The 17,598-nt window shown below is 51.3% G+C and overlaps 1 protein-coding gene across 3 annotated transcripts in view; it reads right to left on the reverse strand.

The window, feature by feature from the left end:
* Positions 1–17,598, reverse strand: part of PRKCE (protein kinase C epsilon) — a 550,583-nt gene that overhangs the window by 42,966 nt on the left and 490,019 nt on the right. For all 3 annotated transcript variants that reach the window (XM_081254637.1, XM_081254636.1, XM_081254635.1), the window contains 2 exons: positions 12,985–13,173; positions 8,753–8,899 (listed from right to left, as the gene is read on the reverse strand). In XM_081254637.1, the coding sequence (XP_081110763.1) occupies positions 8,753–8,899; positions 12,985–13,173 (336 nt within the window). The remainder of the gene's footprint in view (positions 1–8,752; positions 8,900–12,984; positions 13,174–17,598) is intronic.

Consider the following 17,598-nt stretch of genomic DNA (forward strand, 5'->3'; position numbering starts at 1 on the left):
CTCTGTGCTCAAGAAAACCCCTTTGGGGGTGGAGTAGGTCTCAGAAACGAGGAGCCTGAAAAACATGCAGGCTTGAAAAGATGCAGGCCTGTGAGCCAGGTCTTCTCTCTTTGAAGAGACTGAGGTTGATGAACAACCTTAATGAAGCTTCACAAACCCAATGTGTGTTTGCTAGACCCTGGAACTCTAGAATAACGTTTGAGCATCAAGCTGAGGCCAAATCCAATTCTGTTATCACCCCTTATCCCAGCACAAACAATGGGGAGTAAACAGGGCACTGATGTCCCGAGATGCAAAACTGGGTTTCCAAGAGCTTCCCTCCGCTATGACAGATGCAGCCCTGGAGATTCAAGGAGATTCAAGGTCCTGGACTTGTAGGCTGGTGTGGACGGGGGAACCCTGTCAGCTGGCAAAATGTCCCTTGGTGCCTACACCCTTCAAAGAGCAAATGCTGGCTTGAGGGCTGGAGGACGGAGTCCCTCCATGGGAAAAGCTTGAGATTCTATCTGCTTTTACTTTGACACACATTATCCAGCCTCTGATCGCTATGCCCCCCCGCCCCCCCGCCCCCGGCTGCAGGACCACCCTGTAGCCTTCTCTGCAGAGACAGGCAGGAGGGCACTGCTCATCCAGCTACGTGGCCCTCCTGGACAAGATCTTCTATGAGACCTCGGGTGGGAAGTGGCTCCTGTGACTCACAGAGGCCTGACTGGGGAGGCCATCTTCCTCGTGCCATCTCTCCCGTTCTGTCCTCTAACCTCGACAGGCGAACCTCAAGACTCCCCTCCCAAAGTCAAATCCTGAATTTTATCCCATTGCCTGGTATTCTTCAAGTATTTCGTGTTCAGTATCTCCTGCCATCTAAGTTCCTCACGTCACACAGTGACGGGAACGTGAACGTGTCTGTGTTTGTAGGGGATTCTTTTCTTCTATGTTTACCTCCCCCTCCAGGGCTTCCCAGAAAGCACAGAGCACATGCTCACTAAATACCCATTAAGAAGAGCTGATCTGAATCCTGCCTTTCCCTTTTCCCCTTTCGTGCCTTGTCCCATGTAGTTCTCTCTTCCTAACCCTTCCTGGCTTTCTCTGCCAAGATCCAGCAACTCTCGAGAACCTTCTCTGACGGCTCCTGCTCTCCCCACTTTCAATAAGGCACAGCCTAGTAGGTCCCATGCTCCCAGGTAGAATGTGTGTGTCACCTTAAGTGTTCATGGGGCAGGGAGGAGATTAAATTCAATATACACTAGTTTGGTGAATCCATGAAGGCGAATCCCAACCTCACAGCTATTAAGTCATAAATAAAAACTTTGGAGCTTATGGAAATGCCCAGCCTAGGGCTCAGATCCCTCCCCTGGGGTGGGTGCTGGGAGGACCAAAGTGAAGCACAGGTGGGCCCTCCAGCCCTTGGCCACAGGGACGCTCCTGCAGTCAGAATTCCCTGATGGAGAAATCTCTTGTGTAGAGTCAAAGACGCCCCACTGAGGCTGTTTAGCTTAGAAATACTTGGGAAGCTGTGACTGCTACCATTTCAGGGCTGGGGCACTGAGAGTCACACAGCTGTGCTCAGCAGAAGCACTGCCGAGGGGCTTCCCTAGTGCCGCAGTGGTTGAGAATCTGCCTGCCAATGCAGGGGACACGGGTTCGAGCCCTGGTCTGGGAAGATCCCACATGCCGCGGAGCAACTGGGCCCGTGAGCCACAACTACTGAGCCTGCGTGTCTGGAGCCTGTGCTCTGCAACAAAAGAGGCTGCGATAGTGAGAGGCCCGCGCACCGCGATGAAGAGTGGCCCCCACTCACCGCAACTAGAGAAAGCCCTCGCACAGAAACGAAGACCCAACACAGCCAAAAATAAATAAATAAATTTATTTAAAAAAAAAAAACAAAAAAAGACTGCCGAGACCAAAGAAGAGTAAAGCTGGTGAGCAAGTTCACAGAATAAAAGTTGGGGAACCTTGGGGGTCTTCCAAGGGGCAAAGGACTGGGAATATTGGCATCTGGGGTGAGTAACTGTCTTGCAGCGCCTCCTCTCTAGTACCCTCTCAGCTCAGACCAGTGGTTGTGCCAGAATTAAGCCCCAGGAGGCTCTCGGGCAGAACCTGAACTGTGTTCTCTGCCAGTCTCTGCCTTTCTGCCCTGTAATGGATGGCTGCTCCCCTGAGCACAGGGTGTCATCCCTCATCTGAACTCCTAGCCCCTCCACCCCTTTGGGACAGAAATATTGTCCAGACCAGCCTCCATCAGCTTAGACCCCCACTGTCTCCATCACTATCAGCATCAACGCCATCCCCAACACTCACTGTGTATGAAGGGCTCTCCTAATCATCTCACATCATTAGCTTTTCCTCTCCTCACAGCAATCCAGTGTGGTAGATTTTATCATCCCCATTCTATGGATCAGCAGACTGAGGCTCAGAGAGATGAGGTGACTTTCCCAAGATCCTACAGCCCCAATCGGAACCTGGCTGCATCTGATTCCACACCGCAGCCTCCAAATACCACACCACCTCCTGCAATCCTTAACTCTTGATTCTTGGAATCTTGGGATAAGAGGGAGAGGGCCTTTAACAGGCTGGGTTGGGGGTGATGAATGGAGAGACAGGAACTAAAATTTATTGAGAATCTGTAGCATGCAAAACATCTGAGGTTTGTAAACTAACCCTGTAGTAATTCCGTGAGCGGGTATTCTCAACCCCACTTTACACATAAGGAGGTCGCGGCTCTAGGAGGCTGGAAGTGAATTCCCAGGTTCACACGACTATCCTGTGACAGCGATTTTATTCCTACCCAGGTCTCTCTGGGGTGAAAGCGAGTGCCCTGTCCACTCTTCCATGCCATCACCTGGGCCAACTGCTAAGAACAGGTTCCTGGGCTTTTCCCTGGGCCAACTGCTAAGAACAGGTTCCTGGGCTTTTCCCAAGCCCTCCAGCCCCGGGCCAGCATCCTGGCTCTTGGCGGGACCCTGCAGCCTCTCGGAGGCTAAGGGCTCTCACTCTGGCACGGACACAGGCCAGCGGGATGTCCTCACATGTCTGCAGGGACCGACTGGGCCCCATTCCTGCTCTGCCAGGTGGAAGATGAGGACAGCCTCTCATGGTCCCTGGGGCTCTGTCTTCATGGTTCACGCTTTCAGGAGGTCCCTGGGCCAGTGGGCTGGCTTTAGGGGAAGGGGCTGCCTGTTCAGCAGGGCTCCTCCTCCAGCCGCTGAGTTGGTGAGGGTGTGAGGGTCTCAGGCCCACTTCCCAGTTTTCTCTCAGCACAGCCCAGTCATGCAGGAGCATGCAGGAAAGGCCTCCCTTGGGGGTCCCGCCATGCAGCGTGGATGGCTGGATGGAACAGATCATGAGGTTGAAAGGGGCCTCCGTGTCACCCGGCCTGAGGGCTCACCTACCTGGAAAGACTCCCCACTCTGGAGGCCTTACCTTAAAGAGGGACATTCACACTGAAGCAAACTTGAAAAGAGAGAACACGTACACAAAGAGAAGTTTACTCGGCTGGCATTTCCCTCATTATCTTTGGCTTTCACTGAGGACAGCTAGGCTGCTGGGGAGGCAGACCTCTCCCTCCTCTGCTGGCTTCCCCCCCATTCCAGTGCCGAAGCCCCAGGAGCCATAATCTCAGAGCCTAATGCATTTGGGGCAGGGGAGGCGTGTGCAGGAGAGAAGCTAGGAGTGAGCAAAATACCTCCAAGATCTACAAGGTTGGATGATGCCCTTCAACCACACCAAACACATCACTTCTCTCCCCTACAGTCCCCAAGGAAGACAAGCCCAATGGCAACACAGAAGCTAAATGGGCTACTTTTAATGGCAGCAAATGATGCCGCCATTTTGGAACCAAATCCCCAGTAGGATAGACCAGTGAAGTCTACGCTTGGCGACTTTTTCCAGCATCAAAGGCCATGGATCCAGCCTCGCTGGCTTTTCTATTCCCCCACCTGTCCACTGCTGTATGCCCTTGCTCTGAAGCAAGCCACCCCCAGAAAATTGATTTGAGCACATGATGGCACCAAGTCTCTGGTTTGGTGTTGATGGCACATTGCTTGTGCAACATCAGTCGAGTATGTGGGTGGGTAAAGGGTGGACAGGAGGAGCATAAAAAGGAAAATGGAGGAGAGAGAATATACAAGATAAGACAGCTGGGAGGAAAGATGAGAAGGAAATCTCCACGCAGAAGCAAAAGCCACTGAAAAATGTCCTGGGGTGGGGTTAGTGCAAAGGGATGAAAAGCTGAAGGCAGGAAACCCGGTGGAATACTGACAGCTGGCGAGTCAGGGCAGTGGTTAGATACGGAGGCTCAGGCGCCAGGGAGCAGCAAGTCTCAGCCCAGCAAACATCTCAAGAAGGCAAAGGCCTGGAGGGGACAGCAGCCAGTTGAAGTATGGGATGGAACCTGCCCAGAGGCCAAATTCCAGCTACGAATCTGGACAGTGTCCTGGGTGATATCTTTAGAGGGGCGAGGCTTCCTGCAGAGGGGATGGAAACCAGGCCTGGGAGCTGTTCTCCCGCCATATCCTCAGCCCCTGTGGGGGTGATCCAGGGACCCCAGCCTCCAGCTGAGCCAACCTGGGCAGAGTGCAGGCTTGCTGTGCCCACCAGCTGTGGAGGGGCTCCATCTGTGCAGGGGAGTGGGGGCGGTCAGGAGCTGTGGAAAATAGGCCACTACGTCTTGTCTCTTCATAACTCCTAGACTGGATGACATGACCTCACCCAGTCTCCCCCAAGCCAGACAAAACCAACTCCTTCCTGAATCAGACAGGCAGGATGCCCCCCAGGGTGCTCAGATTCAGTAGGGCCAGCTGAGGAGTGGAGAGGAGCTATTCAGCAGGATCCTGGGCACTAGTGGTATCCTGGTGTGACATCAGCGGGGCATGGGGAGGGAGCAAGACAGGCCCTGGAGTTCCCTCACGAGCCCCAGGACTTCGACCGAACGCCCTGGGGCTCTTCAGCCCGATGAGATAGGGGAGTCTGTGCATTGCTTTCCTTGCTGCTAAAACTCATGCCCAGTGTCTTCTCCAGGCCACCACCAAGGTGCAAGGCTGGAGATGCTTGCTCACAGACTTGTCCCCTTCCTTCTCACAGTGGCTTTCCTTTAACTCGGAGTCTGTCCCTAAGATCTAAGAAACTCACACCATCCCTGGCTGCTCACGACCCACCATCTTGGCCACTTGTTCCCAATGTCAGGCTCCAAACCAGTTTTCTTTCCTCCCTCCGACAAAACCTTTCTTCTGCTGCTCTCCTCGGAAGGCATCTGATGTGTCCTCAAGTTATGTGATACCTGAAGCCAACGGGAAGCCTGTCCGGTGTTGGAACCCCCTGCCCCGTGAACAGAAGATGACTTCTGTGGAGACATACCCCAGCTTCCCAGTGTCTCTCCAATGACCTCTCGTGTGTGGCCATCTATTCTGTCCGGGGGTGAGGCTGACCCTGCTTTTGGAGCACAGAGCCGTGCTCACCACTGGCATCTGAGCCAGGCAGGTCCCACACCCCCCCAGTGAGTCCTGAGATGGTTAGAGGGGGTGATGGCTTATAAACGCCTGTGTGAGTTTTCACATTGGCCTTACAGGGCTTTTAGAGATGAGAAACACAGTAGGTCCGCCACTGCAGTGGGCTTTAATTCAACTTAAAATCAGTTTCTGTTGTACACAAGCCCACAGATGACTCAGGGTGGTGCCGTGAACATTTTTCAGAAATGAGTTTTCATTTAAGGGACAGATTTGGGACACCTTTCCAACCTGCTAACTAGATGAAGACTATCCTTTTCTTTTCCGATTTTAGTATTTCTCTGGAGAGAAATCTCTAGTCCCAAGGATATAGCTGTGATCAGAGATCTAAATAACCTGAATACTTCTTGAATGACCTATAGCCGAGGACTCAGTAAGGATCAACATTACTCAGCTCCAAATGTGACCAGAAACACCTCTTGTACACACACATACACACAAAGTTTCCCTTCTTACACTTCCTTTGGATGTTCTAATTCTCTCCTCCAAACTGAATTCAAACCAACCCAATAAACGCCCTCTCCCCTGACCCCCAACAGTGTTGAGGATGACTCTGGAGGTCTGTGGGGGGCGAGTAGGAACATGCACACAGAGGATGATTTCCAAGGCAATGATGAGCTCCGTCTTTAGGAACGCTAAGACAGTTTTGAACTTGGTGGGAGCTCCTGGACGGCACCTGGAAGCCTACTTGAGCCCTTCAGCGAAGGAAGCAAGCAGAGTCCTGCCCTCTGGTCCCAGGCTGGGGACCCTCGAGAGGCCCTGGGAAGGGAAGCGCAGGGCCCTTGTGCTCTAGGTAGAGAGGTAGTCCCACCTGACCCACAGGATGGGCTTCTACTGCTGGTTCCTGGGGGGCCGTCACCCGCTGACCGCAGGAGCACCTCACCACTGGCCAGGGGCAGCTCTAGGGTAGCGGACTGGGTCACCTGCTCGGCCTCCTGGTTCACGCTTCATTCCTCCCCCTTCCTCTGTCTGGTTCCTTGCCCATCCTGCAGGTCCACAGAAATCTCACACTTGTCCTTCCTGCCCTCCCCTTACTCCAGGGAAGCCAGGGACTGCTCGAAGTGTCACTCCGCTCAGATCTGCATTTTCACTGGGCTCAGAGTTCAGACTGGAGGGTGGAAGCCCCACTGAGGAGCCCCTGGCATTGCTAGGGCTTTGGAAAGAGCTCCTGCTACTCGGGTCTTTGGCCATCTCAGACGAATCACCTCCGCTGGATCTGAGTCATGATGTGCCACTATTCTACCCCAGTGAGAGACCCTTCCCTGGGAATCCATCCTTTAGAGCTTCCTTGCACCTTTTATCACAAAGAGCTTCCCGAATTCCTTGCTTCCCTGTGGCCTCTCGGCAAAGACTCCCTGTCTGCCTCTGCCCCGCCCAGGCCCCCTCTTCCCTTCACACACTTTGCTGATGGTCCCCTGGCGCTTGTCCCCTCCAGGCTGCATCCCCGGGAGAAAGCTGCTCTTCCAGTCCTCCCCCTCCCCCCACAAGGCTAGTGTCCGGTCCTTTTGTTGAGCTGGTGTCTAGACTGGAGTCCAAGTCATCTTGGAGACCTGCACTGGCCGACTGGTCCCTGCTCTCGTCCCAGGTTCCTGTTTGTTGGGCCTGGATTCCTTACTCGGGTCTACTTCTCAATTTTCTTTGGGTTGATTAAGTTAGATTGAAGCTAAAATAACATTTCACCCTCAGATCTGAGTCTTTAGTTTCTCCTCCTCTGCCTGGCCTCTGGTCTCCTGCTTCCCCTCACTTTGTCTGGGGAACCTTGTCAGCTCATCTTGTCCTTAAAGGCCACCTTCAGAGACCCTCGGGATGGGGTGGGGCGGCCTTCAGGCAGGCTGGCACACGCGGTGAGCCCTGTCCCGGGCCCACAGCACGGGCTTTTGGCACGACAGGCCCCAGAAGTGTGGGTGATGCTAACAAAGAAAGAAGGTAAGCCTGAATTTAGCCTGCTCCAGGCTGTGTGCCAGCCGGTGAAAATCATAAAAACCCAAGAAGGAAGCAAACGAGGAATGGAGACGGGACTGAGTGTCCAGGGACCGTTCACCTGCCATGGTTGCATCTGGCTGAGGCCCGGACCACACCCTGCAGCTGAGAGTTACCTCCGACGTGAAACATTTCTGAGAAGCACCGCACTCTCAACCACTGCCCCCCAGAAAATGTCTTGGAATACAGTAGATTTCCTCTCTGATGATTCCCAAAGCACAGGAGGGTCTTTTCTGTACTTGAAGTGAGGAAGAAGGGGTCCTCTGACAGAATGTGGGGTGACTGAGGGCCGACTGGATAATCTCAGGTCTTCCCTGCCCGAGACCCCAGCCCCACGACTCTGGGGCTCTGCCCTATAACTTCCTATGTTACACACCCTCCCTCGCCCCCCGGGACGCTACCCAGCTGGCTACCCAAAGTTTCAGTCTAAATGACTGCCTCCTTGGGCTGGGATCCAACAGAGAGAAGAATTTCCCCCCTCACACACAAACACACACATGCACACACATGCACACCCACACCCACTCTCTCTCTCTAATTTTAAGGAGAGCACCGCCGACCCTCTCCCCTTCCAGCAGAAGGTCACCGCCACGACACGGTTTCTGAGTTAAGCCCGGAATCGACAGGTCTATTCCTTTTTCCAACCTCTGAGCTTCAAACACCCTTTATTGCACCCTCCTCCGACTGGCATGAGCACAACAGGCCCAAGAACCTGGAAGGAGTGTGTGCTGAGGCTGGAGTGAAGGCAGAAGGGAGAGTGGATCAGAGAGGGCAGAGATGTGGCCTAAAGAAACAGCATCTTATAGAGCCAGCACCCATGGGCAGCCCGGGGGACAGTCTTCCTCAAATGGCCATCTCTGAGCCTCAGCTTCACGCTCTGTGCTCACTCCACAGAATGACTGTGACAATTGGTTACTTAATATTTTTCTTTAAATTGACTCATTAAAAAAAAAGCTTATCTATAAGGAAACCTTATAACGCTACCACACATGGAAAACCAGTATCATCGATAATTTTTGATCAAGATAAATAAAATTTGATTAAAGTACAAAAGGTTCTTCTGTGTCCCATATAAATCATCACCTTGGTTACCGCTATCGGTTATGTGTTTTCGACAGTAAACTCCCAGGGCCAAGGAGACTCTCTTTTAGGGGGCCTCTTGGCGACCTCCTGCCCTTGTCATCTTGGCTGTAAAATGTGCCCAGACCCCCATCTCTGCGCATGGGAACCAGGCCCGCCCGCGCCGTGGAACGAGCTCAGGGCCTACTTACAATTCGAGGTTTGAAGGGCGGCTTGATCTTCTTCTGCTCCAGGAGCAGCCAGTCGATCTCCTTGAAGAACGGGTGCTGCTTGATGGCATCCTCGCCGTTCTGTGCCGCCACACAGCCCAGGCGCTTGTGAGGGTTCTTGGTCATGAACTGCAGGGATGAGGAGAGAGACGGAATCAGTGACAAAGGCCCAGCAGGCAGAGGCTGTGAGGGGAAGACGGAACTCAGCCGAGGCAGCACCTTTAGCATCACCTCCCAAGCCGATTTTCTACACTTTCGGGGGCTCTGCCCCTCACGGTGCTCTTTAATTCTTACACAGAACTTACTGTGCGCCAGCCACTGTTCTACACATCGTATTACATTATACACGCATTGATTCATTTCATCCAGCGTGACCCTCTGAGGTACTATCATGATCCCTACTTTATAAGTGAGGTAGTTGAGGCACAGAGAAGTTAATTAACTTGGCCAAGGTCAAACAGCCAGCAAGGTATCAAGTCAGGATGAGGAGCTCAGACTCTTTCTAACCCTCTGATTCCCCCTCAGATTCTCAAGTCTTCTCGTCAGGGAGACTGAGGTCTGATAAACTCATACTGAGAGGTCAGCAGTCCTTTTTTTTTTTTTTTTCTTTTTGCGGTATGCGGGCCTCTCACTGTTGTGGCCTCTCCCGTTGCGGAGCACAGGCTCCGGATGCGCAGGCCCAGCGGCCATGGCCCACGGGCCCAGCCGCTCCGCGGCATATGGGATCCTCCCAGACCTGGGCACGAACCCGTATCCCCTGCATCGGCAGGCGGACTCTCAACCACTGCGCCACCAGGGAGGCCCAGCAGTCCTTTTTTGAGGGAAGGAAACAAGACCAGATATTCACGTTAAGGTCAATTATCAAAGGCACCTCCTCCTCTTTCCTCTTCCTGGACCTAGGCCCTCCTACTTTTTAAAAAAATTTGACTTCGTAATCTCTAGCACAAAACCCCACATAGATTAACAGATAAAAAACAAGAAAAAGAAAGGCTTACTGCTTCTCAATGCTTGTCTGTAAAAAACACATTGATGTGTTTTGTACTTTTTGGCTGGTGTCTTGTGACCTCACACACCCAGGTGAAATGATTATTCCTGTTCAATGAGTCAGTCCTGATGGCAAATGTTAATTTCATTGAGCAGATGTATAGTAACATAACCTTGAAACAAATCAGTGCTGGTAGGTGGAAATACTTGATAGCCACCCAGAATAAAGGTAGGGGTGTGTGTGTGCATGTGTGTCAGAGACTGAGTATTATATTTCATGGGGTGAAGGCTGAAAGTTTAGATTTAAACAAAGGAACCTAAGAGGACAAATTATAATCCAAAGGGATAAATCTATAATGATAGCATTTTAAGCTTCATCAGCAGGGGAGGTTCTCCTGGGCAGTAGGAGCCTCCTCCTGCCTCCTGTCTGGCACCCCTGAAAGGCAGGGGAGCCGTGGACGAGAGAGTGAGGGGTTAGGAATGGTGCCAACACTTCATCCTTCTAATCGAACAGCTGGCAGAGGTCACCCCTGCTTACACACCCCTGATTCCTACTGCCCACAGGATAAAGTCCATACCCCTTAGTTTGGCACACACACACTACTCAGTCTGTAGCCAGTCTCTCTCGCTCGCCTTCTGCATCCTTTACTTGACTGGTCCAAGGCCCCTCTCTAGCCCCTAACTATCCTCTAAGAAACAGTCAAAATGCTTCCTCCTCTGTGAAGCCTCCCCAGATTCACTCTGTGGACATCTAAGACACCATGTTTCTCGTTTATTTAAATTATAATTTGTCTAAACATCTCTTCTCCTTGGTGAGCTCTATGATATAAGAATCAGTTCTATCTTCCCAGCATCTGGCTCAGAGCCTGGCTCCCACTGTGCACTCAGTACATTGAGATGAGTGAACAGCGGGTTGCAGGCTGGGCCTCAGGGCACAGTGCTGAGGAAGGCAGCAGGACTGCCACTACTGTTGCACAGGTTGTGCACTGCATAACCCTCTGGTGCAAATGGCCTTCCGGAGAGTTCTGCATGTAGGCAGCAGCCCTCAGAGACACAGAGCAGTGGCCAGAGTCATGGAAAACCTGGCCTGGCCCTAGAATCAGGTGACAATGTGAGGAAGTGAAGTGTTCCAAGGCCAAGGGAGTGGAAGACTTCTCCTTGCTTCCTCAGCTCTTCCTGTCCTCTCACTTCTGGGAGGGGAAGTATCAGCTACGGATAAACATACAGGTTTTAGCGTCTCAGGAAGCTGACCCCGAGCCAGAGGCTCTTCTCTTTTCCCAGAGACTTCGCCCTCACCAACCAGCTGACACAGGCACGACCTCTTCTGAATCTCTGTAGGTCAAAGTTTCTCAACCTCTGTGCTAATGACATTTTGGACTGGATACTTCTTTGTTCGGGGGTTGTCCTGTGCAGTGCAGGATGTTTAGCAGCACCCCTGGGCTTTACCTCCTAGATGCCAATAGCACCCCTCCCCTCCAAGTTGTGACAACTAAAAACATCTCCAGATGTTGCCATATGTCTCTGGGGGATGATGGGGGACAAAATCACCCCTAGTTGAAGACCATTGCGCTAGGTCATCCATAATGAAAGGGCCCACCTGGGGTGCCAGCAAGGGGCTCACAGGAAAGTGTGTCAGGCTGGTGTTCAGGGCCCAGGGTGAGTGACCAGCTCTGCTGGGGGTGTTCTGGCTGCCTCGGGTGCTACAGGTTTTTCCTTAGCCAGCACCTGGCATAGTGTCTGGCACATCCTAGATGCCCAATAAATACGTGTTAAATAAATGAATGAGTGAATGAGCATACTCTGTTTGCTTCCTTCACTGCTCTTATCCCAATTGTGACCACATATGGATGTGTTTTTTATTTATTGCCCACCTTCTCCCGCCGGATCACAAGCTCCACAAGGCAGGGATGACGGCTGTTACGCTCACCAGTGCTTACTCAGCATCTAGCACAATGCCCCGCACACTGGAAACACTCAACAAACGGTCATTCGTTGAATCAGTGAATGGGGAGGGAGGGAGGGAGGGAGAGAAAGAGAAACAGATGCAGAAGGGAGGAAAGAAATGAGGGGAGGGAAAGAAGGGAAGAGGAAGGAAGAAATGAACTGCAGAAAGAAGCAACATGTTCTGCTGTGGCATTTTCCAAAATATGATACATGTCCCCTGCCAGATACCTGCGAAATGATTTTAGGTCATTTTTACCATTTTCATGGGATAATTTATGTTAATTAATTATGACAAGTGATACTCTTTCCATTTATGATAGTTACATAACATTTCTTTATAAAATACATATAATTAGGTAGATTTGGGGACTTGATTGAAAAAACGAAACTAAATCACAGTAGAGCGGGTATTTGGATATGGCAAATTCTGTGACTGAGGCACGCCGACTCTGAACTTTGGGGCATTCTCACGGGCGAAAGGAGCCAGGACCGGAAGTCAAGATTCCTGGGCTGTCACGGCCTCAGCCCAGCGGGGTGACCCTTCCCAGGTAAGCTGGTCTGCTTACCTTCCATGCACCTCAGCTCCCCCAGCATTCCAAGGGGGACAGGTGACTTCACTTAATTGCCACAGTACAAGTGTCTTACAATGCAGCAATGGGTATGCTGAGCAAGTACTAAGCACTGTCACCTGTGAGGGACTATTTGTTGGCGGGGGCGGGGGCAGTCTCTCTATTACATCTGAATCCAGCGTGGCCACAGGGATCTTGAGTGGACGCATCTTTTTTGATCAGTGATGCTGTCGTGGACACAGGTGCACAATGCCTCCCTTCCCTCCCCCACCGCAGGCCCCGGAGGAAGACAGGTCATGGGTGGCAGGTAAGGAAGGAGGGTCCAGCCCCAGAGTGCAAGCAGCAGGGGTGACCCCAGTGCAGCAGGGGTTGGCTCTGCCCCTCTACAGCACTGGAGGACCCAGGTGCATGGAGCCTTCCTTGGGAAACACAGACGTGGTGGCCCTTTCCCACAAGAACAGTAATTTGTCCCAGACCCCATTTCTGGCAGGAGCGGGTGCAGTGGGCTTGAGCTCCCAGCGGTGACTGCCCTCTGCCCCTCTGCTCAGCAGTGAGCAGAGGTGGGAGAGAGAGAGAGACAGAGAGAGAGACAGAGAGAGACAGAGAGACAGAGAGACAGACAGAGAGAGAGAGAGAGAGAAAGGAGGAGTGGGCAGGGAGAGAGAGAGAGGTGGGAAAGCCAGGGGAGCAGAAAGTGGGTGAGGGCCAGTGACTCACAGCTTTCAGGATGCTGACGGCCTCCTTGCTGAGCCAGACCGGGTAGAGAACGTCGTCATGGAGGATGGACTCAAACAGATCGTCCTCGTTGTCGGCCTCGAAGGGGGGCTGACCAGCCATCATCTCATACATCAGCACCCCCAGGGCCCACCAGTCCACTGAGGGGCCATACTCCAACTCCTGCAGGATCTGTTTGGGAGACGGGCAACGTCAGGGTCCACCGAAGGCTGCCCTCTGTGGCTGAACCTGCGCCACAAGCGCCCGTGGGAAGACGCACGTCTCTATTTCCAGCTTGCTCCTCTGTAGGGCGGAGCTGCCTTACATAAAATTAGGTTCTAAATCAGCAAGTTGAGTGAAAATTGAGTTTGGGAGGCACCAAAACCAAACTTTCAAAAACCAATACCCACAGTCTGTCTTCCAGGGAGAACAGACTGCTTCTTTGCCCGAGCACCAGATGAAGTTCCTGACTTGAACTGAGGGCCATGTAAAAGCTGTGCACATTTTTGACACTAAAATTGGGGTGAGTGAGTGCTTGCAGCAAATTTGGGTCTCCCATTGCACGCTCAGCCCAGGGCACGGCTCACTGAGTGGAAGGGTGAGCGGAATCTTAGTCCTCTTTAAATGGTGACAGTGCTGAATTTACGGAGGCCTGTGCTCTTGGAAAAGAAACTAGAGTTAATAAATCTCCCCACCCATTTGTGTTCTAATCATAAAAGACCACTATGCACTTGCATATTCTGAGAAAAGACCCATGACTTTCCTACGGCTCACTGATGAATCCTTGTTTTCTTGCCTCTATAACGCCCCAGACCCCCTTCTTTTTATTTGAGGTGTTCCATAAACATTCTCCCTATTCCAAGAGCTCGAATCAAATCCTCTCCTTGGGTGTCTGGTGCATTTCATCTTTGACGGTGGCCATTTTTCTTATCTATGTTCTCTGCCTCTCTCTCTTTTCTCCCTCTGACCAAGTGTGTGGAGTCAAAGTCACTTAGGTTACATGCACGTATGACATGATACTGAATACTCAACACCATCGGCTTCCTGCAGAATGGTGTGTAAGGACTGCAGTTTTACAAACAGAATCAGAATGTCAGTGCACAAGAGGAATTCTACTCTGAGTCAAGAAGCTGCAGAACTTTTTGAAAAGCAAGTAACTGCCCCATCCCAATTCTTCTTCAGCACTGGCCATGTGCTGGAAGGAGATGGAAGATCAACCAGGTTGTATCCAGTTTCACTCCAAGTTTGGCGTTAGATTTCTGGGTGATCTCAAGTCAGTCACTTGACTTGCTCATTTATCAGATGAGGCTCAGATTCTCAGCTTAACCTCACAAGATTAATTAAGGTGGAAGATTTTGAAAACCTACTGCAAAATACAAAGCTCTATATAATTAGAAGGTGGTACTAAATCCAGTTTTTCTTCTATAAGGTTTGGTGTCCACGTTTATATAGAATGTAGCAGGTCACTGATGTGTGTTTGGCTCAGAGCAGAAATAATGCTCAGTCACAGCAGGACTAGGCATGGTACTGACCAGAAACAGGCAGGTGGGTGGGAGGACATCTCTGGCTGCTCTGAGCGCTGTCATTCTATAAAGAACTCCAAAAGGTGAAGGCTGTGGAGAAGCACGGCTGGAGTGCATGTACCCAAGGGGGGTGTATTTTGAGGACCCCCCCCAAAATAGGCAAAGTCCATTCCGGCTTGCAGGACACCCCAGGCAGGTAACTTCTCAGGTAACTTGTTACAGAACAAGGCTCCAGCTCAGTTCTCAGATTCCAAGATGGAAGAGGAGGCTGAACCCAAGTATCTAGACTGGAGTCTACTCAAAATGCCCTTCTAGAGGTTGTAGATTGCTTGGGATTAAATCAAAAGATGGGTAGAAGCATTTTGAAAACAGTAAAAACATGCACATTTTAGGACTCCTCAGAATTTAGAATGAAAAGGAATGTGAGCAAATGCAGTCAACTTTAAATTATTTAGGGCTGGTAAAGCTGCTTGGTTAGGACCTTTGGTCTCAGCCCAGTGGTCAGCATAGGGTATCTGTAAGGTCAGAGCTACAGGCTCCACTGAGGAGCCAGTAACTCTGCTCTGTTCCAAAGGCAAAGGGAAAGCGAAAACCCAAGACTCCCTCAACCTTGAAAGACCCAGCAGCCCAGCCTGGCTCACCGTGGCACCACCTTCAAGGTCATGGTTATCACCCATCTCCTCCAGAAAGCTTTCCTGGATTTCTCCAGCTTTTCTCCTCTCCTCTGACACCCTAAGACCCTTGCCCTAAGATCTGGCAGGCACTTTCCACATATTACCAGCAGTTGAGCTACTTTTTTCATGGTCAGCTGTCTCCCCAGGGCATCCATAAGCCACCAGAAGGTAGGGGCTCTATATTTTTCTGAATCTACCCCTGTGACCAGCCCAGTTCCAAAACTCAGGGAGACTGGCTGTCAGGTGTGCCCACTGTGTGTATCTTCCTGGGCATGCCCCCTTCTCTCCTGGGCTCTGAGGGCCTTGGTGCTAAGGAAGCCACCCCCCAGCCTTGGGGAGTGGCACAGCTGGGTTCTGTGCCTCCTCGGTGTGGTGGGGAGGTGGCCTCCAGGTGGCCCTGTGTGTGCTCAGACAGGAAGGCGCTGGGGAAACCACAGAGCAGCCCTGCCCACCCTTCCTCAGGCCCCTCCAGAGCTTTCCTATTTTGGGTGGCATCTTTTCTAAAATTCCCCTTAGGCTTGGCCCTAATTATCTGTTTCCTAATCGTCTTGTCACGGATGGAGCTGGTGAGAAGGGCAAGGCTTCACATGCCATGGGAGGGCACCTGGTGCAGCAGCCAACCCCTTGATGGGTCAGAGCTAGGGTAGAAGAACAGGCATTGGGCCTGATATGCCAGGCACTACCCAGGGCTGGCCGCCATTTGATGGGGAGCGGAGGCTGGGCATGGAGAAAGGAGGGGGGGGCATGGAGGTCAGCCAAGGGCACACAGTGGGAAGAAAAGCCCCAGGGCAGAGCTAATGCCTCACAACGTGTCTCTGGTTTCGGGGTTAGCCAGGTGTCTCACAACCCCTCCTGTTTGAATACAGGCTTATGCTTTCTGAAGCATTTCCATGCTCTAATCTCATTAGATTCTCAAAATAGCTTGATGAGGTGGGTAGGGCAGGAATTATTTTCCCATTTGAAAGATGAGGAACCTGAGGGTCAAAAACATTTTGCCACTTGGTCAAGATCACATGGGGGCATTAGTGGTTAAGTCTGGCCTGGAATCTCAACTCTCAGGACTGTGCTTTTCCCACCCCACTGCACAACCCAACGACCACGATGACTGTGACGGAGCCACCACTGACCCAGCACTTACTGTGGGCCAGGCACTGTGCTAAATGCTTTAGCGGCATAATTTCATTTAATCTTCCCATTGACCCTTTGATAAAGGTGGCGATACCCTCATCAGCTGTAATTTGCCTACAGTAAGACCAGGGATTTCATTCCGAGTGGAGTGGCGATGCTGCAGAGTTGGCACAAGTGTAGAATGGCAAGGAAGAGTGTCTAGAGCCCACTCTAAACAGAGACCAGAGTTATTCATTGTGAGTTTCACCAGGGGATTGCCTTTTGTGAAAGTTGTGTGGGTGTTTTGTTCATCATAAAGTGAAGGTTTATCTTGCGCTGGGTCCTTGACTAGTACACTGGGCTGTCAACCCTTTGACTCTGGCATCAATTCACAGAGGACCTAGAACCAAGCATTCTGATGATAAAGAGTGAATGAGGAAGGTGGTAGAAAAAGCAAGTCTCAATCGAGAGCTCTTGCTTTCAATGATTTCTCCTTGGAGGTTAAATTCCTAGTGTCCCTGCTAAGAGAACATACTAGTAGAGACAGACTGAAATCTCTATTCTTCAGATCTTTTAGAAGATGGAGGTTCCAGTGAGAATTTACCTATTACCATCCTTACTCTATGACCCTCCTCAGGCCTCCCCGTGTCTTGTCTGGGTTGTGGAAAGACTCGCAACCATCCTTCCCTGACCCTCTGGCTTCTGATCTACACTGCTGTTGCCTGTCTTCTTTCTGGGACAGGTCTGATGATGACCCTCCTTCTACTGGGAAACCCTCAGTGGGTCCACCGATCCTACAGAATAAAGGCCACTTTCCTTGGTCCTTTTTCTTAATCTTGTTCATTACTAAGAGCACTAAGAAATCCTCTGTTCTAGCCACACTATCTTCCTTTCTAAAAATGGCCAAGAATGTTCTCATCCCCTGGTCTTTGCTCATGTTGGAGTATCATAAGTTCTCATTCATTTATTAATTCAACAAACCATTACTAAGAGACTGACTAGGGTGCCAGAGTTTGGGAGTACCCAGATTAGAAACACAGCCCTGCCTTAAAGGATTCAGAGCCCAGGGATACTGAGCCTCCTTGCCTGCCCCACGCCCACTCCAGTCCTTCCTGCTGTTTTCAGGAATGCTCCCCACTCCATACCACCGAAGGAAATCCTGCTGATTCTCTACAACTCAATTCATCCACCAGGTGCTCTAAGAAACCCTCCCCCACCCCGATCCCTGAGGTTACCGTCTTGTGTTGTGTACCTATTTAATCTGGTTAATTCACTGTTTACTTATCTGTCACTCTCTTTAGACACAAAGTCAT

This window comes from Mesoplodon bidens (genome assembly GCF_964165515.1).
Source record: "Mesoplodon bidens genome assembly, chromosome: 14".
NCBI lineage: Eukaryota > Metazoa > Chordata > Mammalia > Artiodactyla > Ziphiidae > Mesoplodon > Mesoplodon bidens.